Source organism: Chelonoidis abingdonii, chromosome 16 (genome assembly GCF_003597395.2).
Source record: "Chelonoidis abingdonii isolate Lonesome George chromosome 16, CheloAbing_2.0, whole genome shotgun sequence".
In the NCBI taxonomy this organism is placed as follows: Eukaryota; Metazoa; Chordata; order Testudines; family Testudinidae; genus Chelonoidis; species Chelonoidis abingdonii.
Window position 1 is genome coordinate 17,514,266 of NC_133784.1, and position 14,510 is coordinate 17,528,775.

At 60.1% G+C, this 14,510-nt stretch overlaps 1 protein-coding gene and 1 long non-coding RNA gene across 3 annotated transcripts in view; one reads left to right on the forward strand and one right to left on the reverse strand.

Annotated features, from left to right (window-relative positions):
* LOC142047841 (uncharacterized) overlaps positions 1-14,510 on the forward strand; it is a 319,231-nt gene that overhangs the window by 253,027 nt on the left and 51,694 nt on the right. The gene's annotated exons all lie outside the window — the stretch shown is intronic.
* Positions 1-14,510, reverse strand: part of UBA7 (ubiquitin like modifier activating enzyme 7) — a 59,701-nt gene that overhangs the window by 13,856 nt on the left and 31,335 nt on the right. For both annotated transcript variants that reach the window (XM_032792275.1, XM_032792274.2), the window contains exons 11-18: positions 11,360-11,467; positions 10,586-10,666; positions 10,320-10,475; positions 8,885-9,050; positions 7,831-8,027; positions 6,913-6,977; positions 6,279-6,453; positions 84-158 (exon numbers count right to left, since the gene is read on the reverse strand). In XM_032792275.1, the coding sequence (XP_032648166.1) occupies positions 84-158; positions 6,279-6,453; positions 6,913-6,977; positions 7,831-8,027; positions 8,885-9,050; positions 10,320-10,475; positions 10,586-10,666; positions 11,360-11,467 (1,023 nt within the window). The remainder of the gene's footprint in view (positions 1-83; positions 159-6,278; positions 6,454-6,912; positions 6,978-7,830; positions 8,028-8,884; positions 9,051-10,319; positions 10,476-10,585; positions 10,667-11,359; positions 11,468-14,510) is intronic.

The window sequence follows — 14,510 nt, forward strand, 5'->3', positions numbered from 1 at the left end:
GCATGGGTACTGGCTCCACTAGCAGCCCTGCCCCCAAAGCCACACCCCCCACCCATAGCCACCCTCACCGGCTCCCCACTTACATTATCACAGTCAAACTCCAGGGGCTGGGGGCATCTCTTGGGTCCTGCCCAGAAGGGGACCCCGGGGCTGGTCTCCTGGGGACAGGGGAAGCCAGGAGTCAGGCCAGGGCACGGCCCAGGCAATGGAGGTTCCCTTCCCTGTGTGCAGCTCCAGGGCAGGTCACATGAACCAGGGGGCTGAAGCTCCATTGTGGGAAATGCAGCAGGAACTGGTGGGCTCAGGGGGCCCTGTGAAAGGGTGCACTGGAGGTTTAGGGGGGCCGGGAGGCGAGGGCCAAAGGGCTAAGAGGACGTCAAGAAGTGGATTGATAGAGGCCTGGGGGGAATGAGAGCCCAGGAGTTCAAGTGGGGACCAGATCCATGCGAAGTACAAGCGGCAGAGCCTGGTGTACTGAGCCTGGAGGCCCTTGGGGTGATTGGAGCCCAGACGGATCAGAGCCTGAGTATCAGCTGGGGGGATTGGAGCCTGGGATACCAAGCTGAGGGCTATTGGGGGGTGGGGATTGGCGCCTGGGGTAAACAACAAGAGGGATCGGAGACCCAGGGCAGGGCACAGAGCCATGGGGATGGGAGCCGGGGGCACTGAACTGGGGGGATGGGAGCCTGGGACACTGAGCCAGGGGGATGGAAGCCCAGGCCAGTGAACCAGGGGAATGGCAACCCAGGGCACTGAGTTGGGTGGATGGGAGCCCGGAGTACTAAGCCAAGGGGATGGAGCCCAGGCTACTGAGCTGGGGGATGGGAGCCCAGAGTACTGAGCGGGGGAGATTGGAGTCCGAGGTACTGAGCCATGAGATCAGAGCCAGAAGTACTCAAAAAGGGGGATCGAAGCCCCAGGGTACTGAGCCAGGGGGGATCGGAGCCAGGGGCATTGTGCTGGGGGATGGGAGCCCAAGGCACTGAGCTGGGGGATGGGACCCCAGAGTACTGAGCTGGGGGGATGGGATCCCGAGGCAATAAGCCGGGGGTATAAGAGCCTGAGGGATCGGGGCCCGGGGCACTGAGCAGGTGGGATCGAAGCCCAAGGTACAGAGCCAGAGGAGATGGGAGCCTGTGGCACTGAGCCAGGGGGTGTGACATTATTGACATGAACTGTGACCGTATAGATCATTGCTGCAACAAGGTCCTATGGTTGCACCAAATCTTGTACAAAGGAGGTCCAGTAAGGTGTCCATGGAAAGGTTATGATTTGCTGGGTATAATTATGCTATCTGTATGTGTGTATCATTTTTGTAGTTGAAGTTATGAATATTGGCTATGTACTTGTATATCAATGTGTTTTGATTCTAAGTAGCCTCAGTGAAGCATTTGGTCAGCTTCTTGAGAAAGGACTATTCTCAGTAAGTGCCCAATCAAGAAACACTTAAGTGACCATGGACTTTCGGAGATGCCAATCCACATCTGAGCTTTCCTGGGAACGTTCAAACTAACATGTGAACAATGGCATGGGCCTGTAAAGAACTGAGTCATGCCTGGACATGTGACTTTCCTATGTGACTCCAAATTCCATCTTGCTACTGTGATTTTCCACAGTCAGAACAACGTGTGAAAGTGGGAATGGTCTTGCTGTCTTATGTGAATGCTGAGTGGGGAGTATTGACCTGGGAAGGTTGCAGGGGAGTTATGCTGGGATGGCCTGCCTTGGGGAAGGGAGCATACCTGAGCATGTAACCTGAGAACCAGAAGGGGGTTGGAGGCCGGGTGACACCTCTGTCCGGGGAAACTGGACAAAGGCTGGAGGAGTCGCTGGGAGGAGGCTGAGTGAGAGGCTGGAGGGTTTTTTCATTTTGGAGATGGCTGGGAAATGGAGAGGGGTGTCCCAACGGGGCTTGGGCTTTCCCAATGGGGCTGTGGCCTCACTGGGAGCCCCAGATGGACCTAACTAAAGGGAGTCCTGTTGTCTGTACCGGCAAGACCTGTTTGGGACTGTGTTCTTGTCATCTAAATAAACCTGTTTTACTGGCTGGCTAAGAGTCACGTCTGACTGTGAAGTAGGGGTGCAGGACCCTCTGGTTTCCCCAGGACCCGGCCAGGGCGGACTCACTACGGGAAGCACACGGAGGGGCATATGCTGAATGCTCCACGGAGAGACTCAGGAGGTGAAGCCGTGTGAGTTTCTTGCCCTGAAGACAGTCTGCTCCAAAGGAGAGGAGGCTCCCCAAAGTCCTGACTGGCTTTGTGGGAAGCAGTTCCAGAGCATCGACCAGGGACTCCGTGACAACTGGTGGTAGAGGTGGGATCTACTGCACCCTGTAAATGGCACTTCTTGCAGTAAGTGACTGGGGAGCAGTAAAACAAAGGAGGGATAATGAGGACCAGGCGTGCTGAAGGCTCAGAAAGGGATGGTTTCAGGGGGCAATTAACCTCTGGGAGCAGGTGACCAGTGAGAAGGACTGTTGGAGTAATGGGGTCCCCTTGAGGACTGCAGCGAGCAGTCTCAGGGGTGGAGGAGCTTGCCGCTCGACCCTGGGAGAGAGGACTTTTGCAGTAGCAGGGTTCCCCTGGGGATTGCAGTGAGCAGTCCCAGGGGCAGAGGAGTCTCCCGCTTGACCCTGGCAGAGAGGTGGTGACCTCGAGAAAGGCTGGCACACTAGGGGTTCTTCCTGGAAACTGTGGGGAGCAGTGAGCACCCAGGCCTGTGAGTGGCCAGAAGGAAGATGTATACCAAGCGCATTAAGAGCGACCTGGTGGAGCTGTGCAAGCAGAGGGGGCTGTGCACTGGGAGGCTCACCAAAGACCAGCTCATTGCCCAGTTGGAGGAGGGAGATCTCTTGAATGAATGGATCCCTGTCTCTGAGGGAAGCAGCCTGGCAGCTGCAGCGCAGGCACCAGTGTCTGTCCCAGCTGGGAGTGGTCAGCCAGCTGCTGAGGGCTTCCCGAGACCCCTCCTGCCTATGCCTAGGGGAAGGGTGGGGAGGAGCCCAGTGAATACCGACAGCACCATGACTCTCCAGCCCAGCAGGGATCCTCCTGGCAATGCTCAGCATCCGTGGAGCGGAAGTGGCTAGAATGGGAGAAAGAGCTAAAACTGAGAGAGCTGGAGGATTGTGAAAAACAGAGGCAGCATAAAGAGAGACAAAGGCAGCATGAACTGGAGCAGAGAGACAGAGGCAGCATGAACTGGAACTGGCGAGGCTGAGGAGCAGCGAGCCCCCGGCTGCGGTGAGTGAGGGGGCACCCAGGACTGTGCGGAGCTTTGATAAGTGCATCCTGGCCCAACGTAAGGAGGGAGAGGACATGGATGACTTCCTGGATGCCTTTGAGACGGTCTGCAAGCTGCACCAGGTTGATCCTATGGACAGACTCCGGGTTCTCACCCTCTTACTGGACCCCAAAGCCGTGGCATTTTACTGCCAACTGGAAGGGGCAGAGAAAAGGGACTACGAACTATTCAAAAAGGCCTTGCTACGTGAGTTTGGGCTGACTCCTGAGATGTACCGGGGTCAGGATAAAACCCCTGAGGTCTCATATCTGCAACTAGCCACTCGCATGGAGGGATACACCAGCAAGTGGGCAGATGGGGCCCAGACGAAGAGGGACCTGGTTAAACTGCTGGTACTGGAGCAACTGTATGAGCGGTGCTCATCCGACCTGAGGCTGTGGTTGAGGGACCAAAAGCCAGAGAACCCGTGACATGCAGGGCAGCTGGCCGATGAGTTTGTGAAGAGCCAGTCAGGGGATGGCAGAGGAGTCCCAAAAGAACAGGCCCTACGTGATGCCGAAAGAAAGTGATCCTGGGACCTCCCTTAAGGAAAAAGTGGAGAACCCATTCCCAAGGGGAACATCTGGCATCAGGGCCAACTGAACAGCTCGAGGGGACCAATGGAACATGGGATGCTATTACTGTGGCCAAAGAGGCCACGTACGGACCCAGTGCCCCAGTCTCAGGTACAGACCAAGCAGACCGGACCCACAGAGGGTTAACTGGGTAGCGGCCCAGCTTGATGAGGGGCAGGCTTCCCAGGCAAGGGGGGCTGGCAGCTTATCAACTGTTCAGGAGGGAGGAGGGCCCCAAGCCAACTCTTCCGCAGAGCTGGATGCTCCGGACACCAGGTTCTCCGTTTACAGAGTGGGCGCAGGACTGTCCCTGCGGAGCGAGTGCCTTGTTCCCATGGAGGTGGATGGGAGGAAAGTCTATGGATACTGGGACACGGGCGCTGAGGTGACGCTGGCCCAGCCTGAGGTGGTAACTCCAGATCAGGTGATGCCCAACACCTATCTGACCCTGACGGGGGTGGGTGGGACCCCATTCAAGGTGCCTGTGGCAAGAGTGCACTTGAAATGGGGGAAAAGGAGGGCCCCAAGGAAGTGGGGGTGCACCACCACGTACCCACTGAGGTGTTAATGTGGGGGGGACGTGGAGAACTGGCCAAGCAATCCCCAGGGTGCCCTGGTCGTGACCCGTAGCCCGAGCCTGCAAGGGACACTGCGCCCTGACCTCAGGGAGGGTACCTTGCCCGAGGAGCAGGACCCTACCCTGGTGGGGTGGGAACGCCCAGAGACACAGCTCAAGGAGACTGTGGCTTCAGACCCAGCCCGTGAGAGAGAGCAGATCTCCATCCCTGTCCCAACTGCTGAGTTCCAGGCCGAGTTGCAAAAAGATCCCTCCCTGCGGAAGATAAGGGACCTGGCCGACCTCAGTGCAGTACAGACCATGGGGAGAGGTTGCCAGAAAAGGTTCCTGTGGGAGAAGGGATTCTTGTACCGAGAATGGGCTTCCCCAAGGGAAGTGGAGTCATGGGGAATCAGGAGCCAGCTGGTGGTACCCCAGAAGTATTGCTGCCAGCTGCTGTGCTGGGCCCAGACGTCCCCCTCTCAGGGCACCAGGGAACCTGACGTACCCAGCCGAGGCTGCTACGGAACTTTTACTGGCCTGGGGTCTTTACTACTGTCTGGCAGTACTGCCAATCCTGTGACCCCTGCCAGAGGGTGAGGAAGGCCCGGGACAAGGGGAAAATAGCTTTATGACCCTTGCCCAGCATAGAGGAGCCTCTCCAGAGGGTGGCCAAGGTTAAAAGGGGGGCTCTTAACAAAGAGAGCCCGAAACACAGCCCTCCAGACTGGACCACTGGGAAAAGACCCCATCTCAGTTTGAACCCCAGGAGTATTGGGATGGGAAAAGGGCACGGGTCACATAAGCCTTCCTACCTGCAGACTACGAGTGCCCTCGAGCATACCCAACCTAAAAGGGGGCGTGAAACTGGAAGGGCCTGGTGTAATTCTCCCCCAGGAAGGGGGGGAATGCTGGGGCATCCATGGGAATGTAGGTAGGTTCGAACTTCCCCAGGTCATTGGCTGAAGTGACCCTGCTCAATTCGGTCTCGAAGCGGGGAGAGACCAGGTCAATACTCCCCACTCAACATTCACATAACACAGCAAGACCATTCCCACTTCGTCACACTGGGGTATTGGTTTTCATAACCATTCATCCCCATAACATGTGGCACTGGTGGCGATACTAGGAAACTGGAGTGTCTAAGGGAATTGCTTGTATGACTTATGGTTAACCAGCGGGGTACAACCAAAGCCCTCTCTGTCTGTCTGATTTGGTTTGCCTTAGAAGTGGAGGGACCCCAGCCTCCGGCTGTGACTGCCTTGCTCTAAGCAATTTGTCCTGAATTGATACTCTCAGAAGAGTCCCACCAAAGGCAGCATCGTTACAGTGGGATGGGAGCCCAGGACACTGAGCTGGAGGCATCAGAGTCCACAGTACTGAGCTGGGGGCATCGGAACGCTGGGTACTGAGTCAGGGGGAGCCTGGAGCATTGAGCTGAGGGGATTGGAGCCCAAAGTACTGAGTTGGGGGGATGGGAGCTCAAGGTACTGAGTGGGGGGGGCACTGAGCCGGGGGCATCGGAGTTCGGGGCACTGAGCCGGGGGGATTGAAGCCTGGGGTACTGAGCTGGGGGGGATCGGAGCCAGGAATATTTAGCCAGGAGGATCGGAGCCTGACGTACTGAGACATGGGACCATAGCCAGGGGTGCTCAACAAGAGGGATAGGAGACCCAGGGGATGGGAGCCCAGGGCACTGTGTCACAGGGATGGGAGCCCAGGGCACTGAGCCGGGGGACATGGGAGCCTGGGGCACTGAGTCAGGGGGATGGGAGCGCAGGGCACTGAGCTGGGGGAGGCATCAGAGCCCAGGGCACTGAGCCAGGGGAATGGGAGCCCATGGTGCCCGCAGTGTTGCTCACGTGGCCAGGCGGGAAAGCGTGCAGCAGGTTCAGGATTGTGTGGCGATAGAGGGTCTCCCAGCGCTGCCTGGCCCAGCGCACACAGTCCTGCCAGCTGCATGGCTTCTCCTGCAGGCTGCTTCGCACCCACTCCAGATCCTGTGTCATCCGCTGTACCTCCAGGAAGGTCGGGTCCCTGTGGGTACAGGGCAGTGTCAGGCCAAGCCCCAGCCCCACACACATGGCACAGTACAGTGCCAGAGACAGGGCCCAGCAGGGAAGGGTCACCTACCCAGAGAGAACCCAGGCATCCTGGACCCTTCCAGGCTGGCCCCAGAGCCCTGGTATGTGTGAGCCGCTGGGCCATGGAGACCATGGACAGGCCCCACTCTGGTCCCCCAAATCCGCAGTAGCCTCCTCAACTGCCCAACCCTTGCTCCCCAGAGTCCCCCTCTAGTCTCCAACCCTCACACCTCCCATCAGCCATCCAGCCCCCCAGAACCTCCCTCAGCCCACCACCCCCTAGAGGCACCTTCAGCTGCCCAACCCCTTCCCTCCAGCACCCTCCTCAGCCCCCCACCCCCCACAGCTCCCTTCAGCCACACAACCTCCGCCCCTCAGAGCCACCCTACAGCCCCCTCCGGCCCACACTCACTCCAGGAATTTGTTGACATTCTCCGCAGGCACCTTGAAGAGCCCGTCAAACTCATCCCGGGCCCACTGTGTGGGAGGGGTGAGTTACACAGAGGCTGGGGTCGCCCCACTCCCACCCAATCCTATCAGGATGTGAGCAGGACCCCCATGCTGCCCACTGGCGCGGCCCATGCTGAGGGCCAAATGCCCCAGCTGTTGGGCAGGAGCAGGGGCAGGCGGCCAAGGCAGGGGGTTTCTAGGAGGGGGCCCGACAACAGCCCCTGCAGCCCCCAAGGCCGGGTGCTAGGCCCCGAGACAGGGAGACAGGCAGCGCCTGGGCCGTGCGCATAGTGTGTGCAGGGGCTGTACGTCCAAGGGTCTGTGTTGGTGGGGGGCAGCATGTGGGCAGGAGGGGCAGTGTGTGGGCTGGGAAGCAGGAAGGCCCTGCCAGCAGCCCTGCCAGCCCCTTCCTCTGCCAAATAAGCTGGCCAGAGGCTAGGGGCCCAGAGCAGGGCTGGGAATGGCAGTTCCCAGAGAGCCACCTGGCAGGTCAGAGTGGTCTCCTGCCCCCCAGCCCTGCCCCAGGCACAGTCGCCCCTGCCCTCGCTGGGCCCCAGATGGCCTGGGCCTGCATCAGACAGTGAGAGAAGGGCTATGGCGCAGCCTGGTCACTGGCTCCAGGACTTCGGCATGGGGTGGGCAACTGGGGTCGAGGAAGGCACTGGCTGGGGACAGGGCACAGATTGGAGGGGGTTCAGGTCTGGGGCAGGGAGGAAGGGCCGGGCTTAACCTCAGGATGCAGGGAGGGGCCAGGCCCAAGCCAGAGGTGAGGAAGGCCCGATCTCTGCACAGGAGTGGGCCAGGCCAGGGGTGGGGAGGGCCTAGACACAGGCCCAGGATGGAGAGGGCCCAGATTCCGGAAGTGAGGAGAGACGGCCACCTGCAGGGTGTGTTCGATGGTGCTGGGGAAGTGGCGCAGGGTGCACAGGGGCACGGCAGACTCTGTGAGGTCCAGGGGGCTTCCAAACGGCTGCGTCAGGTGGGGCACGACGACCTGCACGTGGCCCTTGGTGCCCTCGGTGCCTGAGTCCAGCAGGGGCTTGAGGTAGCGGATGCAGAGGCTGTCCACATAGGCTCCTATGGGAAACAAGTGGCCAGGTCATGGGGATGCCACACTTCTGCCCCTCCCCCTGCCCAGGCAGCCTCTGGGACAGCTAGAAAGCAGGGCCCTGGATGAGATCTCAGGAAGCTAAGCCCAGCAGCAACCCCAGGAAACGCCCCAGCCAAGGGAGGAAAAGCAGAGACTGAGCCAAGGCCAGGGAAGGAAGCAGCAGCCTCTTCTCAGCGCCTGTCCCAAGTCAGTCCCTGTGGCAGGCGGGGCCTGTGGCATGCTGGCACAAGCTGGTGATGTGGGTGGATGTGGCAGGGTGTGGGAATGTGGCAGTGGGTGTGGGGGCACAGGCATGTGGCATGGTGGGGTGTGGGGCGTGGACAGTGACAGTATGCGGCAGGGGCATGGGAATGTGGCAGTTGGCATGGGGGCACAGGCATGTGGCATGGTGGAGTGTGGGGCGTACAGTGACAGTATGCGGCAGGGGCGTGGGAATGTGGCAGTGGGCATGGAGGCACAGGTTTGCGGCACGGCAGGGTGTGGGGTGTGGGCAATGACAGTATGGGGAGGGACGTGGGAATGTGGCAGTGGGCGTTGGAGCACAGGCATGTGGCATGGTGGGGTGCGGAGTGTGAGCAATGGCAGTATGTGGCAGGGACGTGGGAATGTGGAAGTGGGTGTGGGGGAACAGGCATGTGGCGTGGCAGGATGTGGGGCGTGGGCAGTGGCAGTATGTGGCGGGGCCTGGGAATGTGGCAGTGGGCATAGGGGCACAGGCATGTGGCATGGCAGGGTGTGGGGCATGGGCAGTGGTAGTATGTGACAGGGGCATGGCCCCAGGTGCTCAGGGCCAGGCTGCCTGTGGCAGTGCCCGGGCACTCACGGGACTTCATGCTGTCCAGTGCGTTGGTCACACCATCCAGGGCCATGAAGAAGTCGTCTCTGTAGAGCGTCTCTGTGTCAGGCCCCACATGGTGTGGCTGGGCAGTCACCCTGGTCGTGGGGTTCATGCGCCGTACAGCCGCCGCTGCCGTCTCTGACTTCAGCTTCTGCAAGGGCCACGAGAGCTGTGAGCAGAGGGGGGACCAGGGAGACCCACCCCCATTGGTGCTGCACCCCCCAGAGAGACCTCAGCTCAGGTACTGGGCCAGGCTGGACTGCTCCCTTGTTCTCTGCCAGCTCCATGGACCCCTTCCAGGCCCAGAGCCAGTGGCAGGGAGGATAACAGTCCAGGCTATGGAAAGTCAGTGCCCCTGGCTGGCGCCCGACCCCTCACCAGGGACCCCTTGGGTTCAGCCAGGGGGCAAAGGGCAAGAGTCAGAGCCAGGCAGGAGGCTTCACTCCCTCTGCCCCTCCTTCAGACGCACCCATCCTCATCCCCCATGCAGAACCGCTCAGGTAGGGGCTGTGGGTCTGGAGTCAGGGGCAATGGCAGAGCTAGGGGATGGCGGAGCCCAGGGCTCGGCAAGCACGGGGCTGCAGGTCGGGAGTGAGGGGCACCAGCAGAGAAGGGGGAGCCCAGGGCTGAGGCAGCAGGGGGCTGCGGTTTGGGAGTGAGGGGCACCGGCAAAGCTGGGGGTGGGAGAGCCCAGGGCTGGGCTAGCAGGAGGCTGCAGGTTGGGGAATGAGGGGCACTGGCAGAGCTGGGGGGAGCCCAGGGCTGGGGCAGCAGCGAGCTGCAGGTTGGGGAATGAGGGGCACTTGCAGAGCTGGGAGGAGCCCAGGGCTGGGGTAGCAGGGGGCTGCGGGTCAGGAGTGAGGGGTATCAAGGGCTAGGGCTGCCAATCCTCCCAATTTTGAAGGGAGTCTCCCAGAATCGGGCTCAATCTCCCGGAGGCTACTGAAGCCAAGCCGGGAGATTTTAGGTGCTAAAAATCTGGCACTGCAGCAGGGTGAAGGAAGGCTCCCTGCCTGCCCTGGCTCTGCGCCATTCCCGGAAGTGGACAGTACATCCCTGCGGCCCCTGGAGCGGGGGCAGGGGGTCTTCACGTGCTGTCACCGCCCCAAGAGCCAACTCCGCACCCCTTCCTGCATCCCAATCCCCAGCCCCAGGCTCAGAGCCCCTCTCCCACACTCCGAACCCCTCGACCCCAGCCCAGAGCCCACATGCCCCCTGTCCCAGCCTGGTGAAAGTGAGTGCGAGTGGGGGACAGTGAGTGATAAAGGGGATGGATGGAGTGGGGATGGGCCTTGGAGAAGGAACAGGGCAGGCGTGGGGCCTCAGCGAAAGGGGCGGGGTGGGGCAGGGCTTTTGGATTTGTGTGATTAGACAGTTGCAAACCATAGTCAAGGCCTTGCCTGGCCCTCGCCCCACTCACACCCACATCCCGCAGGCGGAAGAGCAGCTGCCGGCTGAGGTTGGAGCGCTCGATGGTGTCCATGTCCGTCACGGTGATGCTCCCGCCCTTGCCAGCCGCCAGCCCAATCATTGCAAAGTTCTTCAGCAGCTCACAGCCAATAGCTCCGGCTCCCACCTAGCGAGAGGAGGTGGGGTCAGCATGGTCCCGCCTTGAGCACCCTGCCTCACCCGCTCTGCCCCCCAGCCCTCCACCCCACCTCCTGGTCCCTCTCCCGGCCTGCTCACCACGAAGTACTTCTGCCGGCCCAGCCTCTCCTGGAAGTCAGCCCCGAACACAGCGATCTGCCCATCATAGCGGCTACCACGCTGTTGGAGCAGAGGGACAGACTGATATCAGCTCCCTCACAGCACCTCTTTCCCAACCAACTTCCCCCAAAGCATCCCTCCCCTAGCTGGCTCCCCACACTGACCCCCTTCAGCAGGGCCCACCCTGCTCCTCCCCCAGCTGGCTCCCCACACAGGGTTGCCAACTTTCTGACTGCAGAAAACCAAACACCCTTGCCATGCCCTGAGGCCCCACTTCTGCCCTACCCCTTCTCCGAGGCCCTGCCCCCACTCACTCCATCCCCCTTCCCTCTGTCACTCGCTCTTCCCCACCCTCACACACTTGCTCATTTTCCCCAGGCTGCAGAAGGGGGTTGGGGTGCGAAGCGGGTGAGGGCTCTAGCTGGGCATGTGGGCTCTGGTGTGGGGCCAAGAACGAGAGGGTTGGGATGCAGGAGGGGGCTCCAGGTTGTGGCCGAGGGGTTTGGAGTGTGGGAAGAGGCTGAGGGCTGGGGCAGAGGGTTGGGGTGCGGGAGGGGGGTGCCAACTGGACTTTTAGCATCCCGGTCAGCTGTGCTGACCAAAACCGCCAGGGTCCCTTTTCGACTGGTGTCCCAGTCAAAAACCGGACACCTAGCAACCCTATCCCTGCACAGGGCTGGGTGAGGGGCCTGGCCCCAGAACCAGTGGCTCCCAGGCTGTCCATCAGCAGCGGGCAGCGGGCACAGCACTCACCGGGGCACAGGACTCCTCCGTCAGCAGTGTGGTGCCCTCCTCAGGCAGGCACTCCAGCGCGTCAAAGTAAAGCCATTGCGCCAGCGGCAAGAACTTCCCCGAGGCAGCCTGGGCACAGCGAGACGGGCAACATCAGTTCTCCTGGGGCCCCGAGTGCCTGGCCAGTGCCTGCCTGTAGAGCAGGGCGAGCTGCGCTGGGTAGCAGAGACTGGCAGCACCATGGGCTGGCTGCCACAGGACACAGCATACTGTGCCAGGCCCAGCAGTATCACTAGGTGCCCAGCAGAGCAGAGCTGCCTGGCACAGGAATAGGCACCTGAGAACCCCCAAACCTTCCTATCCCATCCCGCTGTGAGGGGCTGCACCCCCAGGCCCCTGATCCCACTGCAATGGCACTGCATTGAGTAACGCCACCTGGTGGCCATTTGTGCAGATGTAGCTCAGAGACAACAAGATCCTGCCACTGGCTCCCTGTGAGCACACAGGCCAGTCTCCAAGACGAGGGAGTCAGGGACCCTGCCCACCCCCAGTACTACACACACAAGATGAGCTGCCGGACTCGGCTGAGCCCTGCTTGTCACATACCAGCAACCTACTTTGCAGCAACTAGCTCCTCTTCACTAGGGGACAGCTGAAGGCTACAGGTCAGGAGTGAGAGATACCAACAGAGCTCTGTGTGGATCCCAGGACTGAGCTAGGAGGAGGCTGTGGGGAGGGAGTGAGAGGCACCGGTAGAGCTGGGGAGGAGCACAGGACTGGGCAAGCAGCAGGCTGTGGGGCGGGAGTGAGGGACACCGGCAGAACTGGGGAGGAGCCCAGGGCTGGGCTAGCAAGGGGCTGCGGGTCAGCAGTGAGGGGCACCAGCAGAGCTGAGGGGAGCCCAGGACTGGGCTAGCAGGGAGCTGTGGGGTGGGAGTGAGGACCACCAGCAGAGCTGGAGAGGAGCCCAGAACTGGGCTAGCAGGGGGCTGTGGGGCGGGAGTGTGACAAAGTGGGGATTTCCTCTTGTTATGTTGTATTTGAGTCTTACTGTTGAGCCTATGTCAGTTTTACTGTTTTGCATGAATATTGTGTGTGCCTCAGTTTCCCTGTGTGCTGCACCAACACATCGGTGGTAGGAATAAGGGTGTGTGACTTTGGCTGAGACCTCTGAGGCAGGTCAAACTGATCCAGCTGCCTGCACATATGCTATGACAGGTGCCCTTCATAACCTGAGACCCAAGAGGGAGATGCAACCAGCTGATGACCAGGTGACTCTTGGCCCTGAAAGTTAAAGACAAGGAGAAGCAACTGGGGTATCTGAGGTTGGGTCACTGGAAGCTGTCAGTCTGCTTGGGGGAGCTGAAAGAGGGGGTATCCAGGGCTTCTGACCCAGGACTCCTCAGGATGGACTTGGCTGAAAGTCACTGATTTCTGTGCTAACAAGTTCTGTCCTACGCTGTGTTCCTGTCAACTAATAAACCTGCTGTTTTACTGGCTGGCTGAGAGTCACATCTGACTGCACAGTTGGGGTGAAGGGTCCTCTGGTTTTCCCAGGAACCTCGCCCGGGCGGACTCACTGCAGGAAGCCCACAGCGTAGAAGGAGATGCTGAATGCTCTGAGGTCAGACCCAGGAAGGTGGAAGCTGTGTAAGCTTCCTGCCCTGGAGACAGTATGCTCAGAGAGAAGAAGCTCCCCCAGAGTCCTGACTGGCTTCGTATGGAGAGTTCCAGAGCATCGCCCAGTGACTCTGTGACAGAGAGTGAGGGGCACTGGCAGATCCTGGAGGAGCCCAGGGCTCGGCTAGCTGAAGGCTGTAGGTCAGGAGTGAGAGGCAACGGCAGAGCTGAGGGGAGCCCAGGACTGGGCTAGCAGGGGCTGCGGGGCAGTAGTGAGGGGCACCAGCAAAGCTGGGGAGGAGCCCAGGGCTGGGCCAGCCCAGGGCTGTGGGACAAAAGTGAGAGGCACCGGCAGATGTGGGGGGAGCCCAGGGCTGCTCTAGCAGGAGGCTGTGGGGCAGGAGTGAGGGGCATGGCAGATGTAAGAAGACTCTTAGTCCCTTACTAAGTGAGGTATTGTGGTTGGCTAGCTCCCAGCACCAAAAGGAAGGGGAAGGGTCGATGGGAAATCAGGACCCTGAGACTGAGTCCCCAGGGGCAATGGGGAGAAGCCAATGCTCCAGGTCAGCCTGATTGACAGGGCGGACAGGCTAATGAGGGAGTCATGAGTGAAGAGGGGTCCATTCTCCAGTGAACTGGGGCTGCCTGGAACAGGGTGGGGCTGAGCTAAGGAGAGAGCCGAGGACCAGGCTGAGCTGGGAGCCAGCCGAAGCCAGAGGGGCCAGAGGAGCAGCCCAGGGGGCTGGAGGCAAAGCAGCAGAAGTGCTGAGGCTGAAGCTGGGGCAGTTAGGAGCCACGTGCAGAGAGAAGCTGGGGAGAGCGAAGCGGGGATACTGGGCAGAAGACTCAGTGCAGGGAAGAGTTGGGAGGGGGATCATAACCCTGATGGGAGGCTGACACTGGGAAGGCAACCTAGGGCCTGAGGGCATGTGGCCACTGCCAGAGCAAGTGTTCAACCCACAGCATCCCTGCAGCACAGCCAGGACCTGGGCAGGAGGTCTAGGCCATATGAAGAACAGACTGTGAACTTCCCTTACCCTCCGGAGATGGCTGGTTGTGATGGCCCCATGCCACAAAGTGGGGTGTCGGGTTTTCCTTTCACCTTTCCTGTTTTTTCCTTATTTTTAATTGATTGCTGTTTAATAAATTGTATTTGCTTTGAATTTTATGTAATAATCAGTAAGTCAGGGAAGTATCCAGTGCAGAGAGAGCACCCCAGAGTGGGAACACCCTAGCCCCTGCCCTAAGTGACCACAACAAGGTTGGGGGTTGAGCTCCCCCAGGAATCCTGAGCCCAGACTTGTTGGGTTATGAGGACTCTGCCACACATGAGAGTAGAAGGGGTGTCTTGAGGTCAGGCAGGCCTCTGGGTAAAGGAAGTGAGAGGGAGGACCCATTCCACTGTGGTGGTGTATAAGCAGGAAAGTTCTCCACAACAGCAGGGTCAATCCCCCGCTTACACATAGCTAGGGGGAGACCAGGACTGGGGTAGAAGGCAGTTGCCAGGGAGCCAGCTCCTCCCAGACATGAGTCCCAGCCTAACCCAGCTTCC